Source organism: Rhincodon typus, chromosome 1, assembly GCF_021869965.1.
Source record: "Rhincodon typus isolate 14 chromosome 1, sRhiTyp1.1, whole genome shotgun sequence".
NCBI classification, from domain to species: Eukaryota; Metazoa; Chordata; class Chondrichthyes; order Orectolobiformes; family Rhincodontidae; genus Rhincodon; species Rhincodon typus.
In genome coordinates, this window is record NC_063332.1 from 87,562,660 (window position 1) to 87,580,646 (window position 17,987).

Here is a 17,987-nt window from a genome sequence, read left to right on the forward strand (position 1 = left end):
TCATCCAGCTCTACACCTTGTTATCTCAGATTCTCCAGCATCGCCAGCTCCTACTATCTCTGCAACATATTCTAACTATAACTGTCATTGTTGTTTGTTAAGAAATTTGATGTATAAAACTGGAAACTGAACACTTGTTTCTTAATTCCTGTTGTCATCTCCACCTAGTTTTGTTTTAAATAAATGTATTCTGATTGATGAATTCCAAAAAGTAAAAACAAGCACTTTAGAATATTGTGATTGGATAAGATTGGTTGAATTCCTGTGGTTTCCTTTGATAGGTGATCGAGATGACTGGATGGACACACTTCTCACTGCATTAAAATTACAGTCTAACATATTTTCTCAATTGAATCCTCGATGTGCTGTTACAACTGATAAATTTGGTTATCTTGAGCTAAGGGGCTACAAATCTCGAATCTTTGTTGTATTGCGAGGCAGCATCATATGGCTGTATAAGAGTGAGCAGGTAAGACTCAATATTTAGTCAACTCCAGTTCTTTATAATTCACTACATCGGTCAACCAATCCATTCCATGCAGCCAAAGTGGTTCACTTGATTTGAAAACAAAGTAGTGTCAAATAGTTTTCTGCTCTATATGATCTTGAGAAGCTGGTACACTGGATAACTGTATTTGCTGTACCTGGCAATTCTAAAAGCAATTAATCCAGGGAGCACATGATTATACTTGAAGGTGCTTCCTCTCTGATAGCTGCTAGATGAAAATCTGGTTAAACTGCCGCTCTGGAATTTGTTGTGCCAAAGAGAGAGAGAGAAAAAAAGAGAAATCTTCTTTTGAAAATCGGACTCGGGAAACACAAAGCATTAGAATGCAGTTGCAACAAGTACTTAAGAAGGGCAATTGAATTTTAGCATGGCTGGGAATTTGGGATTGGTCGGCATGATTTTGTTGAACAGTGGGATGGTGGGGCAGACTGGAGGGTCTCTGGCCTACTTCTGCTACGATTTCTTATGTTCTCTTCGCATTAGACATACAGTTTCTGTTAGTGTCGCATGCGATCTAGTAAAAACACATAATTGCTATATAAATCTGTGTAAATGTCAAATCTTTGAGTCTAGTTTTTTGAGGTAAATATTTAAGAGTTGACTTCTACAGGAAGTCTTCTACAGCACGAAGGAAAGATGAAAATAACATCTTGAGAGGAATCTAGAAAAGATCATCGCTCTGCCAACTAACAAATCCAAAATTATAGGCTACCTTTCAACTGTTAATTGTTACGTGGTGCAGACCCTCACTTGCAGGTTCTAGTGTTATTTTTTATTCACTCGTGGGATGTGGGAGTCACAGGCTGGGCCAGCATTTATTGCCCGTCCCTCGTTCCCCTTGAGAAGGTGGTGGTGGGCTGCCTTCTTAAACTGCTGCAGTCTATGTGCAGTAAGTAGACCAACAGGGGAGGGAGGGAATCCCAGGAGTTGACCTCAGTGACAGTGAAGGAACAACCAGGTATTTCCAAGTCAGGACGATGAGTGGCTTGAAAGGGAGCCTGCAGGTGGTGGTGTTCCCCCGCATCTGCTGCCCTTGTCCTTTCAGCAGGAAGTGGTCGGGGGTTTGGAAGGTGCTGACTAATAATCTTTGGTGAATTTCTGCAGTGCATCGTGGGGATGGGACACTCTGCTGCTACTGAACAGTGGTGGAGTGAGAGGATGCTTGTAGATACGTTGCCCGTCAAGCGGGCTGCTTTGTCCTGGATGGTGCCAAGCTTCTGCATGGTTTTTTTTTAATCCTGACATTTGTCCTGGACGTAGCAGGCAAATATGAATTTGGTGCTCAGCTTTGTGGGCAGGGTCCTGAAGGGATGTCCTGCTGAACAAGGTGGTGCAGTGATGGGACATCCTCTACCTCCAGGACCAGCAGTGGAGACCACAACAGCTAGACCATGCCAACTTTGTCCGAGGTTGCCACTCATGTCAGTGCAGCCTCAGTCTGGCAGGATGTTTACAAATTTTGGGAGAAGGTCCATGACCTTCTTCACTTCAACAGCTCAAGTGTCACCACAATCTCTCTGCTACCTCACACTCTATCTGTTCTACTACTCCTAACACCCACCAAGGCTCAGACTCAGTCACTCCTTCGATCACATTCAATGCCTTCTCCCTCACTTGCTGTTACCTGCCTCAAATCCTGATACCACTAACCCTGTGTGCCCTCTGTGCTGCCTATGCAGTCACTCCTTACCTGCAACAAAGGAACCAGCTGTGCTGCCCACTTTCATCTCCCTGAATGCCTGCCTCTCTCTCCGTCTAAGAGGATTCTCATTCTCTCCATCACAATAGGACAGGAAGGGGGTGCTGCCTGAAGTTTGCTTCCTCCCTCATTAAGGATCAACCACATTGCTGTGGCTCTGGAGTCACATGTAGGCCTGACCAGGTGAGGATGGCAGATTTCCTTCCCTAAAGGACACCAGTGAACCAGATGGGTTTTTCTGGACAGTCAGCAATGATTTCATAGTCACCATTAGGCTCTTAATTCCAGATTTTTTTTTTAATGAATTCAAATTCCACCACCTGCCATGGCAGGATTTGAATCCAGATCCCCAGAATATTGCCTATTTCTCTGGATTGATAGACTAGCAATAATACCACTGGGCCATCCCCTCCATTAAAAGGTTCATGGGACTTTAGGATGTGAATTGGTTGAAGATGGCTTTTCAAACTGGTGATCACCTGTATTAAGTAGCATTTCATGTTTATAATGTGTATACAAGTTGATCTCTATCCGTGGAGTAATTTGTTTTCTTTGAAGGCTTCAAAGGTCAACGTAAATATAAACATCAGTGATATGTCTTAATGTAACTTGCAAAAAAAATCATGGGATGCATCTGAATAAATGCTGAATGAATGCCTTTAGAAAACTGGAATCCATGAATATTTATACAACTGCTTGATAGCCATCAGATTACATTAGAAATGAAATTTTAACTTTTTCTTTCATTTTAAAGGATTTTAAGGGTGGAATTGGTATCACAATGGTTAACACAAATGTGGCAACAGTCAAAGATATTGATCGTAAAAGCTTTGAACTATCTACTCCATTCCGAAATTTCAGGTAAATTCTTTTTAAAGTTGCTCCAATTTCGTCCCTCTGTTATATGGTCCAATGAAATTAATGGTCACAGTGTGTTTTACTGTATTGCTTTGAGAATTATGTAGTTATAAAGGACACCCCTTTTATTCTTTAATAGGATGTGGCTGTTGCTGACAAGGACAGCATTTCTTGTTGCTCCTTAATTGCCCTTGTGCTTAGTGACATATTGGCTGTTTCAGGGGGCAATTGATAAACAATCACATTGCTGAGGTTTTGGAGTTGTCTTAGGCCAGATCTTAATGGATTGCAGAACTAAATTGTGCATTTTAACTTATTACTTTCATACATTGGATATGGAGAAGATGTTCCCACTATCAGGAGAGACTAGGACCTGAGGGCACAGCCTCAGAGTGAAGAGATGACCCTTTAGAACTGAGATGAGGAGGTAATTCTTCAGCCAGAGAGTGGTTAATCTGTGGAACTCATTACTGCAGAGGGCTGTAGAGGTCAAGTCATTGAGTGTATTTAGGACAGAGATAGGTTTTTGATTAATAAGGAAATAATGGTTTACAGGGAGAAAGCAGGAGAAAAGGATTGAGAAATATATCAGCCATGATCGAATGGTGGAGCAGACTTGTTGGACTGAAAGGCCTAATTCTGCTCCGATATCTTATGGTCTAAGTAATTATAACTACACCATTCCACACAGCTAAAAACACATCAGTCAGTTTATTTATTTGGATTTCTGCAGCATTTTACATCAATACTGGGGGAGAAGTATCCATCAAATTACAATAACAGTAATGCATTTTTTTATTCACCATTGGAAGTCGGTGCGATATAATTATTTCAGGAGGAAAAATAAATTAACAGCAGCTAAAATGGGTAAGAACTCCCAAAGCAGTGAAGTTCAAGAGCTGTGTATAAAAACATGTTTGATACATTTATAAAAATAAATACGTGAGGGGGTTGTGTGACACTTGTATTCTATTTGCTGTCAGAGTAATGTGCACCATGGGCTTTGGAGTTTCTGTGCCAATGGTAGCACAACCATAATTGTGCAACTCTGTAAGGTTGATAAAAATTGCCTGTAATTTCAAGAGCATAAACCAGAACAGGATATTGTGAATAATCTTCTACTTTACCTTTGTACGTGCAGGAAAGTATGATTTTGAAAGCCACATAGAACTAACCTTTCTTGCAGCATTTAGTTGTCCTATTTCTTTAATGACTTAGCTTTATTGACTTATGTTGGGACTAGAACAAATGGTTGCTAAAAAAAATGGACTGTTTTGTAGTGTCGGCAAGCTGTTTTCTTTTAAATGAGTGTATGAATTACATAATGTATGATCTTCTCTCCTTAAACTCTACTTTGGACCAAATTGCATTTTGTTATACAATTCTGCATACGGCAAAAATACAGATCTATTATACAACACATTAGTTGTACTTTGTACAGATTACACATACATACATATTTTATACAGATTTTACACTTAAAAACCTATTGAATTTCCTGAATTTATATCTTTAAGAAAAGAAGCGGGAGGTGATCTATAGTGAATATTAACTACACACTCAGCATCTCAACGACAGATCATTAGAATAAAATTTAAAAATCTGAGGAACTGTGGGACTGCTTAATTAACGCACTAAACATGCTCAATGGCACAGTTGATTTTGGAAATGTATTGCCTTCACAACAACTACTCTTGAAAGCTGTGCCCAAAGGTTCAACAATTCTATTGGGCTCCATAATGTATGTAATGATAATGACTGTATCAGCGCCGCCTCGTGCTCCCACGAGGAGCTCGAACAGTTCATACACTTCACTAACACCTTCCACCCCAACCTTAAGTTTACCTGGACCATCTCTAACACCTCTCTCCCCTTCCTGGACCTCTCTGTCTCCATATCGGGCAACCACCTAGAAACCGATATTCATTTCAAGCCCACCGACTCCCACAGCTACCTAGAATACTCCTCCTCCCACCCACCTTCCTGCAAAAATGCTATCCCCTATTCCCAATTCCTTCGCCTCCGCCGCATCTGCTCCCAGGATGAGGCATTCCACTCCCGTACATCTCAGTTGTCCTCGTTTTTCAAGGACCGTAACTTCCCCTCCTCGGTGGTCGAGAACGCCTTCAACCGTGTCTCCCACATCTCCCGCACCTCATCCCTCACACCCCGTCCACGCAATAAGAACCAAAAAAGAATGCCCCTCGTCCTCACGTACCACCCCACCAACCTCCGGATCCAACGCATCATCCTCCGACACTTCTGCCATCTGCAATCCGACCCCACCACCAAAGACATCTTTCCCTCCCCACCCTTATCTGCTTTCCGGAGAGACAACTCTCTCCGTGACTCCCTTGTCCGCTCCACACTCCCCTCCAGCTCCACCACACCCGGCACTTTTCCCTGCAACCGCAGGAAGTGCTACACCTGCCCCCATACCTCCTCCCTCACCCCCATCCCAGGCCCCAAGAAGACTTTCCACATCAAGCAGATGTTCACCTGCACATCTGCCAATGTGGTATATTGCATCCGCTGTACCCGGTGTGGCTTCCTCTACATTGGGGAAACCAAGCGGAGGCTCAGGGACCGCTTTGCAGAACACCTACGCTCGGTTCGCAATAAACAACTGCACCTCCCAGTCGCGAACCATTTCAACTCCCCCTCCCATTCCTCAGACGACATGTCCATCCTGGGCCTCCTGCAGTGCCACAACGATGCCACCCGAAGGTTGCAGGAACAGCAACTCATATTCCGCTTGGGAACCCTGCAGCCCAATGGTATCAATGTGGATTTCACAAGTTTCAAAATCTCCCCTCCCCCTACCGCATCCCAAAACCAGTCCAGCTCGTCCCTGCCTCCCTAACCTGTTCTTCCTCCCACCTATCCCCTCCTCCCACCTCAAGCCGCACCTCCATCTCCTACCGACCAACCTCATCCCGCCCCCTTGACCTGTCCGTCATCCCTGGACTGACCTATCCCCTTCCTAACTCCCTACCTACACTCACCTTTACTGGCTCCATCCCCGCCTCTTCGACCTGTTTGTTTCCTCTCCACCTATCCTCTCCTCTATCCCTCTTCTATCCGCCTCCCACTCTCTCCCTATTTATTTCAAAACCCCCTTCCCCTCCCCCTTTTCTGATGAAGGGTCTAGGCCCGAAACGTCAGCCTCTCTGCTCCTATGATGCTGCTTGGCCTGCTGTGTTCATCCAGCCCTGCACCTTGTTGTCTCGGATTCTCCAGCACCTGCAGTTCCTACTATCTCTAATGATAATGGAACTCCCTTACTACAGATTTCTGTCATAATTTCCAATGTGCTAGATGCAGCAAATTTATGGATATAAAGCCACCTAAATGTGTCAATTTGTGTAATTTCTAAAACATAGCATCAGTCAGTTACTAAAATAGGGACTTAAAGAATGCTGTACCTGGTAAATATATATTCCATAGGATGTGGATTTCGCCAATAAAGGACCATTTATCATCTGTCTCTGGTTTCCCAAAGGACAAAAGGGTCAACTCCATAATGTGGAGCTTGTCTCCTAAGTGCATCATGGTCATCTCTGGTGGTTTTTTTGCTGTGGAACTAGGGGTCCTAGAACACAGATTACACCTTGATTGACCCATCGCTGATCACTGCTGTACACCGCTGACCATAGGCTTCTAATCACAAAAACAACTCTGCACCATCACCCTTTGCCTCCTATCTGCAAGCCAATTGTGGATCCACTTTGCCAACTGGTCTTGGATCCCATGGGCTCTTACCTTTTGGATCAACTTCCATGTGAGATCTTGTCGAAGGCCTTACTGAAGCCCATGCAAACCACATCAATTGCACTAGCCTCATCAATACATTTAGTCACATTTTCAAAAAAGCAAACAATTAAATTAATCAGACGGGATCTTCCTCAAGTAAATCTATGCTGATGATCCCTGATCAATCCCTGCCTTTCCAAGTGTTGATTAATCGTGTCCGTCATTTGTTTTTCCAATAATTTCTCCATCCACAGTTGTCAGACTAACTGGTCTGTAATTAACTGGCCTATTCCTGCTGCCCTCTTGAACAAAAGGAACCACATTAGCTATTCTCCAGTCATGTGGCACTCCACCTGGGGCTTGATCCAAAACATTAACTCTGATTTCTCTCCACAGATGTTGCCAGCCCTGCTGAGCTTTTCCAGCAATTTCTATTTTTTTTTCTCTGATTTACAAGATCTGCATTTCTTTCTGCTTTTATGAAGTATTAAATATATCTGCTGGGGCCCCAGCAATCTCCTCCCTGGCTACTCATGGTATCCTGGAATGCACCTTATCAAGCCCTGAGGATTTATGTACCTTTGTGCCCACTAAAACATCTAATTCCTCCTCCTTATTAATCTTAACATGTTCCTTGCCATCCCAACTAAAAACCACAGCAACAGTGTATTTCTGCTTTGTGAATACAGATGCAAAGTATTTATTTAAGACCTCAGCCATGTTCTCTGGTTCCGCGCACAGATTACCCCCTCATTACATGGTAACAGTCTTACTCTTAACATACTTATAAAATGCTAAGTTGGGGTAGCCTGCTACATTCGTGTAAGGTATGATTCTGAGAATTTAACTATATCAGGATATTTCTTGATAGTCTGAGGGACATTGCTCCCAATTTTGGAGCAGATGCTAGTTACGCAACATTACCATATGAGCTGGGGTGCATTACTTGTGATTTCTAGTACATGAGTGAATGTCAGGTGGTCTATCGTTTTTATTTCCTTTTGTGAGACTTTTCAGTGGTTGATACTTTGGCATTTCAATTACAAATCAGCGCATTATTGCAGGTCACATGGGCATTTTCCTTCCCTAAAGGATATTAGTGAATCAAATGAGTTTCTAAAACAGTTGACAATGGTTTCATGATCTTCATTAAGGCCTTGATGTTAGCTTTCTTTTGATTACATTTTCATCATCTTCCATGGTGGGATTTGAACTTGGGCCCCCACAGCATTACCTGTGATGATTTTTTTCTAGTTTCTGTACCCAAAGGTAAGTGACTTTCTCTTGCAAAAAGATTTAGAGAAAAAATACAGTTCTATTATGTGCTTGTTCATCATTTTAAACAACTTGTTTTCATCGTGAAACATTAACTAAGAAGACATATGGATAAGTACATGAATAGAAAAGGTTTATGGGGATATGGGCCAAACGCAGGCAAGTGGGACTAGTTTAGTTTGGGAAATTTGGTCGGCATGGACGAGTTGAACTGAAGGGTCTGTTTCCATGCTGTGTGATTCTATGACTTTATAATTGTTACCAAAAGCTTACCTGGAACTTAAGCAGTGTAAGATAACCTCAAAACGAAAGGTAGGGAATTAGAACTTGCTCATGAGAGTGCCCTTTAAAATATGAAAGCTGAAATAATCTAGAGTAAGAAAAGTCGGAAAGTAATAATCTACTATGCCAGAACCTTCATAATAATTTTACTCAGAAAGATATTTCAATGAATATTTTTGAATTATTACATGGGAAGCAGTATTTTAGGGAATAGTAGCTTTTTGTTTAAGTTCTTTCAAGTACTAAGAGGTGGAGAGAGTGCAATTGAAATGCTTTTAACATCCCAGGTAACTAGTACCTAAATATTTACGACAGCTTTATAAATACTTATGGAATGTTCATGTTATAAATGGTGCATATATTGTTTTACGATAGCATGTCGGTTATAAAATACTGCCAGTGTAAAATAGGTATTACTTTTCCCAGTTTTTTTATACAGTGAGAGTAATATGGCATTGTACTATTAGTCTAGATAATTAAAAATGAAATGGAAAAATCAATATTTCAGCTTCACAGCGGAATCTGAACGCGAGAAACAAGAATGGATTGAAGCTATGCAAGGATCGATAGCAGAAAGCCTGTCAGATTATGAAGTGGCAGAGAAGATCTGGTTCAACGAGTCTAACAGAAACTGCGCAGATTGCCGTGCACCAGATCCTGAATGGGCATCCATCAATCTCGGTGTTGTCATCTGCAAAAAATGTGCAGGTAAGGAAAGAAGATAAAGGGAAGCTGCACAAATCATAATGTCTTCTTTTGTGCTTTTGTAGGTATTCAAGTTTGCTGGCATTTACTAACCCTTCAGTATGCTGTCTTCTGTGTCTATGAATTAGCTAGTGTGTGCTTCAGACGGCTGAAGTTGCCAGCTAAATAGATCCTATATGTTGAAACTTAACAGGAGCCACTTTGGACTTGGAGATTCCTTTCTTTGTGGATAACTTCTTATCAGCTACTAGAAAATATTGTAGTTATCCTCAATCCACCTTTGTGATGTCAGAATCGGGGATGTTAGCTGATCATTACGTAATTCCCAGCATCATTCACAACTCCTCAGGGATACAGAAGTAGTCCTCATGTGCAGTAAAACATTGAGGTTTGCGTTAATAAGTGACAACTAACATTTGTGCCACACAAGGGTTGGGCAGTGACTGTCTCTAACACGAGAGAACCTGACATTTCTCCTTGACGTTTAAAGGTACTGCCATCACCTAATTCCTCACTATCAACATTATGATGGCTGCCATTCACCAGAAACTGAGCTAGATCAGCCTTATGAATACTGTGCATCAAGAACAGATCAGAGGTTGGGAATCTTGTCGTGAGTAACTCACCTCTTGACTCCCCAAGACTTGTCCACCATCGTCAAGGCACAAGTTGGGACCTTGATGGAATACCCTTCACTTGAGTCAAAATCCCAGAATTCCCTCCCTAAGGGCATTGTGGGTCTGCCTATAGCACGTGGACTGCAGCAGTTTGAAAAAACAGTTCACCACCACCTTCTCAAAGGCAACTAGGGATGAGCAATAAATGCTGATCAACCCATGACACCACGTCCAATGAGTGACAAAAAAAAGTCAAATTTGGTCAGGCAAATATATTTGCTAGGGATTTCCTTGAATGTGCTCACAATGGATTATTGCTAATTCATTGCAAACTCATCTGAATCCTAAATGAATGGATGACGAGTGACCTGATGATAAAACAGTAGAATTTCTGCCAGTAATATCAGTGATATTAGCAAAATTGGCTGAGCATGTGCAACAATTGGGGACTGCAAGTTAGTTCCATCCAAAGCCACTTACACTCTTCTGTTGTGCAGTCTTCATCACTGGTTCACAATTCAGTTCATCAGATCAGCCCTCACACATAAAGCTGGTCAGAATCCCAGATTCAAACTGAGAGTCCAACAATTGCACTAATTGAAGAAATTATGCAAATTCCCCTTGTCCTGTTTGTATAGATTTTTCATGTCAATTTTTTTAAAAAGTTAGATTGTATGATTATACGTGTTGATGGAAGATTTTGAGTTTCTAATTTTGAAAGGATCTTTTCTGAAAGCTTGAGCTGTAACCTGACTGGCTTGTTTTGGTTAGTCAAAGCATCCAAATTGCCTCAGAATGCCTGTCATGCTGTTGAGCCTTTAGTTTATATTGTGACGATCGAGGCCTAACGTTAGTAACATTTTTCAGTTGTTAGTACTTTTCCCCTTTCCAAATAAGTTATTCTTCATTTTTGTTCATCAAATATAAAAAAACATTTTCTGAAATTTCATCTTTTCTTTCCAATCATATTCCACCAAAAGCATTGTCACAGCCAAATTCAGATAACACAGACGTCAATCATATAGCCAGTGTTTCAATGCTTTGTGTCCAATTTAAAACATCCCAAAAATAAACTGTAACTTATAGCAAACACACAAAAAACATGCATACAAAAAGTATCAGATTTATCCTATTCATAAACCTCATCATAGAATGCCTACAGTGTGGAAACAGGCCCTTTGGCCCAACAAGTCCACACCGACCCTCAGAACATCCCACCCAGACCCAAACCCTAACCTACACAGCCCTGAACACTATGGGCAATTTAGCGTGGCCAATCCACCTAGCATGCAGATCTTTGGACTGTGTGAGGAAACCAGAGCACATGGAGGAAGCCCACGCAGACACGGGGAGAATGTGCAAGCTCCACACATACAGTCACCCGAGGGTGGAATCGAACCCGGGTCCGTGGCGCTGTGAGGCAGCAGTGCTAACCACTGAGCCACCGTGCTGCAAATCTGCTGCCAATAACTGTACGGTGGCTTGACAAATTGAATAATGTGCCTGGACATGAGGATTGTTTTTCTAATGAAGTTGGAACATCCAATTTCATTTATTTGTTGAAAGAAAAATCAAGTTAACTCCTCGAACATTTAGTGACTTGAATGGCAGGAACAATTTCTAACGAAACAAATAATTGCCTAATGCTTAACACCATTTGCAACACCTCACATATTGAAACAGTTTATCTACAAATGCAGCAAGATCTGGATGATATGACAATTGGCAATTAACATTTGTGCTGCACAAGTGCAGTGACCAACTCCAACATGAGAGAATCTAATCATTGCCCATGATTCAATGGCATTGCCATAACTGAATCCCCATTATTGACATTCTAGAGGTTACCAATGACTAGAAACTGAACTAGCCTCGCCATATATAAATACTGTGGCTACAGGAACAGACCAGAGACTAGGAATCTTGCAGTGAGTAACTCACCAAATGACTCCACAAATCCTGTCCAATATCTGTATGGAGCAAGTCAGGACTGTGATGGAATATTTGGCACTTGCTGGATGAGTGCAGCTGCATCACCATTTTAGCGGGGGTGGAGGGATGTCCTCGTGCTATTATCACTTGAATGTTAATCCAGCGACCCACATCATGTTCTGGAGATCTGGGTTCAAATCCCACTTTGGCAGATGATGGAAAGAAGACTGTACTGATGACCATGAAATCATTGTCATTTGTTGAAAAAAAAACCGTCAAATTTACTAATACCCTTTAGGAATGGTAACTGCCATCCTTACCTGTTCTGGCCTATGTGTGATTCCAGATCCACAGTGATATGGGTGACTCTTATTTGCCCTGTGGGCAATTAGAGATAGGCAATAAATGCTGGCCTAGCCAGAGATGTTCACATCCTGTGGATGAATAAAATAAAGAAGCTTGATACCACCCAGCCAAAAGTAATCTACTTGATTGGCACCAGTTCCACAAATATTCATTCCCCCACTGATCACTGACACTCAGCAGTAGTGGTAGCTCCTTAGACAGCATCTTCCAAACCCACAACCACTTCCATGTAGAACAGCAATGCCAGCACATATGTGAAAATGATCACCTCCAATTTCCCTTCTAAGCCAGACACCATCCTGAGTTGGAGATATAGCACTGTTCCTTCTGTGTTTCTGGATCAAACTCCTGAAGCTCCCTCCCTAACAGAATTATGGGACTACTAACACCAGGTAATTGCAGCTCATCACCACCTTCTCGAGGGTAACTAAAAATAGACATTAAATGTTGGCACAGCCAACAGTACCCACGTCCTATGAATGAACAAAGAAAACCCATTATGTGCATTAAAAGTGCATGAAATTTTTTTTTTGTTGATCAAAAGCATAACTTTCTTCAGATTTGAAATTGAAAGATATTTGCTCTTGTGGAGATTAGGAAATTAATTAAATGCAGCCTTATATATAAGCAAACTCGCTCTCAAAATATAGAAAAGTTAATACCAATAAAGAGTTTTTGTCATGAATTATGAAAACTGAAATTCAAAACTAACAAATTGGAAAAAATATCTTCTTGCTTTTTTTTTGTCAATCTGAATGAGTAAATAATAACATGTATTTATATTTGTGTTTGAATAAAACCAGGTCAACATCGATCACTGGGTTCTAATATTTCCAAAATTCGTAGTTTGAAGTTGGATACCAGTATTTGGAGTAACGAACTTGTTGAGGTAAGAAACCATCTCACAATAACAAATGTATTCTTCTAAAAAACATCTTTTTATAGTTTAATTGGGACCAGGAGAATTGTTTGGAAAAGATCAAGTGCATTTTGACCAACTTGCCCACTTATTTTTAGTTGTTCTAAATCATGTTAACTTCATGTTACATCCTGCAACCTCCTTTTTGTTCAGAAACTGACAAATTAGACTGATACAAATTTGTTTCAGTGCCTTGCACGAGTTTATGTACATTAAAATAAAACAAATTGAAATATATTGGGGATTATGAGACAATCAAATACCAAATAAGTACCAGTCTTCTTAAATGTATGGTTTCCTAATATCAGGAATTATACAGCCCCAAAAGTTCTCATTGGGAAAATCCAAGAAATGGCACAAGTACCACTTTGCGAAAGCTTGAGGGTATTTTCCCTTTCCCATCACCGAAACATCAGCCAACGGCCAATATGAACTGAGCATCTTCACAGTACAAAAACAAATGGAGAATTTCACCATGCCAGGTAGCATCTGCGGAGACAAAACAGAATTAACGTTTCAGGTCCAATGACCCTTCTTCAGAACTTTGAACCAACCACCTTCATGGTAATGCTGCCTTATTGTGTCAAACAGAGTAGAGACAAGCTGATTCTTCTGCAGGCATGTCACTCTTCATCTCCTATCCTAATGAAACAGCTTTCAAGCTGTGTCATCATCTCTTGTGTAAATTCAACCAATTTTTCTGATTTTAAGGTTTGGGAAATTGGAATTCAGTACCTTCTCTGAGCATGAGGTTTCATAACATGGAAGATAAAATCTCTTGCTGGTCGCCACTTATTGCCCTTCCAACACTGATGAAACAGTACTCCGCTCTGCCAAGTTCCAGAACTGGGGGAGTTTATAGTGGTGGAGTCGGGGCCTGACCGTGGAGGAACTCATAAATAAGAATTATATTTTCAAATGTGAATTTTAAACTTGAGACATTGCTAACTGGGAGCTAATGTAGGTGAGTGGTGATAGGGGACAGTGCTTAAGATATGAGTTAGGACTCATAACTTAGGACTTAAGTTATGAGTAGAATATATTCTGACCTCAGATTTATAGAGAATAACACATGAGGGCTAGCCAAGAGTGCATTGAAATAGTCATGTCTAATTGTAAAGGAAAATAGCAAGGTATAAAAGTTCAGTGGTAGATGAACTGAGGCCAGATGAGTTCTTCACAGGACATGGGTACTCTTAGTAATCTTCATGATCTCTATGGTCTTGGTGATCTCTGTGATTTTTGTGATTTGAATGATCTTGGTGATCTTTATGATCCCTATTGTCTTAGTGATCATTGTGATCACTATTGTCTTGGTGATATTTATCATCCCTGAGGTCTTGGTGATGTCAGTGATCCCTCCGTTCTTGATGATTTTTGCAGTCCCTGAGGTCCTAGTTATCTTTATGTTTCCTGATGTTGTCTGTACTTTGCGTATTTCAACCTGCTTATATATTAAAAACACTTAGCCATACATACTTGTTGGTGAGATGAACAAAGGGATACAGAATTCAGTTTGTGTTTCAACTCAATTTTATTAACAAAATATTCCTTATTAAAACATCATGTGAGCATTTCCCAAATTCCAGAATTTTTACTCTCTATCTCGCTCTATCAGTCTGAGAAGGGACATTACCTGCAAAAATCCACATGTTTGAGCTAAGTCATTAGAATCTCCTTCCTCTCTGATGTAGGACTGGCTGTCTTCCATGAAGGTGGGTCTTGCTAGTCAGGGCAGATCTCCTCCTGGGTCTTCTTGGATTGCTGCACTGTTTTCTCATAAGTCTTCCCTGAGAGTCTTCGTTAAGTTATCACTGTGTCTTCACTGGATCTTCACTGAGCCTTCATAGATGGCGTGGTGTCTAAGTGTGTGTTCTTATCCACCCTCGTCCATTATCTTCCAGAATATTCAGTGACCTTTAGCCAATGAAGTCATGAGCTGGGTTCAGATCATCCAATGCAGTTGCACCCACACTCTTCATAGTTGCCATGCCGGGAGATAGAAGGTGCAGATACTCAGGCAGTCAAGATGCCAGAATGTCTGATCAACACTTCACTCTATAGCTCTCAGGTTGATTGTGAATTGTTCCCCTTGAACCTTTGTAACCTCTTTAACCTTCATTACCACTGTCTCTCTGTAACCGATAGCTGCTGGCTGCTATTTAATTTAGTTTGATGAATTTTCTGTCAGGGCTGATTTCTCTGGCTGTGTGTCAATTTAGAAAGTCCAATACAAAACAAAGTTGCTGGAAAAGCTCAGCAGGTCTGGCAGCATCTGGGGAGGAGAAAACAGAGTTAATGTTTCCGGTCCGGTGACCCTTCCTCAGAACCGGACCCGAAACGTTAACTCTGTTTTCTCCTCCACAGATGCTGCCAGACCTGCTGAGCTTTTCCAGCAACTTTGTTTTCTGTTCCTGATTTACAGCATCCACAGTTCTTTTGGTTTTTATTTAGAATGTCCAATGTTGGGCTTGAGGTTGCTTGAACACACAGAGGTTTCAGTGATCTTTGTGATTCCTGTGATCTTGGTGATTTTTGTGATCTCTGAAATATTGATGATCTTAGTTACCAGCTTCCTCATTTTGCTGATTCTGTTACAATCTCTTTCCCTTTTTTGCAGATGCAACTTCTTTACTCATTCTTGACAATCTAAGATTGCAGTAGGGTCTGGCCTTATCTCTGCAACTTGTCAAAGGCCAGTAATATCTTTTCAGCAATTGGCTAACTGCGGTGTTTTATAATCGCACTAACCTTGGTTTTTAGTTTGTGTTTTGACCCTCTGTTAGTCTTTACCACTGCAACTTATAGCTGTTGACTTGGATGCTATTTCCCAAAATACATTGATATATTCAGCATTCTACGTAAATTCAATACTTACTTGAGTGTGTCAATGACTGATAGTAATTGATTTTCATTCTGTTGCCTGTGTCATGTTTTACCATGATTCACAGATGTGCTTCCTGAGCATAATTTCCACATTTGGGAAAAAGTAAATCGAACCGTTAGAAAGTTTCTGGGGTTCGTAATGCAGTCTTTATGAAATATTAAGAAGCCTACTGGCATAATGTTACTCATCCCTCCCAATTGATCATGAGTTCCTTTGACACCATTCTGCAGTCTGTTCACTAAGATGGTTACATATTCACTCTGACCAAGTAGTTAGCGTGATAATTAGATTGTATACTTTAGAGAGACAAAATGGTAATAATAGACCACTGAAGGTGACTATTGTAGATTTAACTAGAAAGAAAGTGTCTAGTAGTGCCCAAGAAGCACTTAATAAGTCATGCTATGTTTTAATGATGATAAATTTATAGTCACAGTATGTCCCATGACTCACTGATTATTGTCACGTTTTACCTCAGCCTGCAATCATGTTGGTTTTGTGACTCATAAATGGGATCTATTTCACTTCAAAACATTAACAATGTACAATGTGGAAAGAGCTTGCAGAGTTGCAATCTAATTCTTGTAGACCGGCTATAATTTGTTACTTTAGCTCCATAATATTTTCAGGAAAATTGCTGGATGTTCAAAGCATTGTGGAGACTTTGTCGAACTTTAGAAATAGAGGATAGAACACAAATCCAGAAGCCTCACGTGCACATTTTACAGATCCCATTTTTTAGGTTGAGAAAATGGAATGGGGTGTGTCTGACACATTAGGGAAAGCCAAACTCAGCCTGGTCATTTGAACTCTGTGCTGAGTTGAGACAAATCCCACGGGCCTTATCCAGCAGTGTTTGAGATCTAAAGGGCATGAGGGATATGTAGAACTGTAGAACTATCAAGTTGTGATCTTATTTGACTCCTCAATGCTTTAGGAAGTGGAATAAAAACTAGCCTGCCTTTTGTTATGAGAGTGGTAGACACGGGACTGTCAATTTTTAATTTCTGTTATCTAATTTCAGTACACAAGATCTTAATGGATTGCTATGATTTTTAAAAGAGAAGAAACATGGACCTAGAATAGTTGCAATGATCACAGATTGAGGCAAATTCAGGAAACCAATATGGATTAAATCACTTTTTTTATTCATTCTTGGGATGTAGGCATCATGGGTCAACATTTATTGCCCGTCCCTAGTTGCCCTTGTAAAGGTGGTGGTGAGCTGCCACTTTGCACTGGTGTAGTCCATGTGCTGTAGGTAGAACTGTTTGAACTAAATTATTATTCTTTCTAAACACATTGAAATCAGTCAATTGAGTTGGGAGTCAAGAAACTCTGATGTCTTGTTTTCATTTGCATTTGTACAATAATTTGCAAATATTTGGCATAAAAGTTTGCCTGCAACCATACAGCTTGAAAAGACAATCAAGCCAGACTCAGGTGTGCACAAATGAACAATATGTCAGTAACTGCTTAGCAGAACGGCAGAGAGAAAGAAAAATTGATTTGTAATGTCAAGAACTGAGAGATATTTTCCTAGTTTCTGCCGCGTCATCTCGAAAGCCAGCACTGAAAATACAGCAGATTAGAGACATTCATTTGCCTAGAGCTTAAGAATTGTATAAATTTTGTTCCTGCTAAGGACACAAGACATCAACTAACCAACTATGGTCTCAGCTTTAAATAAAACAAATTGATTCTAAGAACTATTGAAACTGCATATTTTTATCTTTCTATTATACGTTGCGCAAAAATTTTATATCTGTGTTATCTAACATGTACATAAACACATATAAAATTTTTGCGCAACGTATAACAGGAAGGTAAAAATATGCAGTTTCAATAGTTCTTAGAATCAATTTGTTTTATTTAAAGCTGAGACCACAGCTGGTTAGTTGATGTCTTGTGTCCTTAGCAGGAACAAAATTTGTACAATTCTTAAGCTCTAGGCAAATGAATGTCTCTAATCTGCTGTATCTTCAGTGCTGGCTTTCGAGATGATGTGGCAGAAACTAGAAGAATATCTTTCAGTTCTTGTCATTACGAATCAATTTTTCTTTCTCTCTGCCATTCTGCTAAGTAGTTTCTGAAATATTGTTCATTTGTGCACACCTGAGTTTGGCTTGATTGTCTTTTCAAGCTGAATGGTTGCAGGCAACCTTTTACGCCAGATACTTGCAAAT

General features: G+C 40.5%; 1 protein-coding gene across 3 annotated transcripts in view; it reads left to right on the forward strand.

The window, feature by feature from the left end:
- The window catches only part of arap2 (ArfGAP with RhoGAP domain, ankyrin repeat and PH domain 2), a 216,028-nt gene that overhangs the window by 137,450 nt on the left and 60,591 nt on the right, over nucleotides 1-17,987 (forward strand). For all 3 annotated transcript variants that reach the window (XM_048599096.1, XM_048599090.1, XM_048599102.1), the window contains 4 exons: nucleotides 282-469; nucleotides 2,962-3,068; nucleotides 8,884-9,083; nucleotides 12,799-12,884. In XM_048599096.1, coding sequence (XP_048455053.1) covers nucleotides 282-469; nucleotides 2,962-3,068; nucleotides 8,884-9,083; nucleotides 12,799-12,884 — 581 coding nt within the window. The remainder of the gene's footprint in view (nucleotides 1-281; nucleotides 470-2,961; nucleotides 3,069-8,883; nucleotides 9,084-12,798; nucleotides 12,885-17,987) is intronic.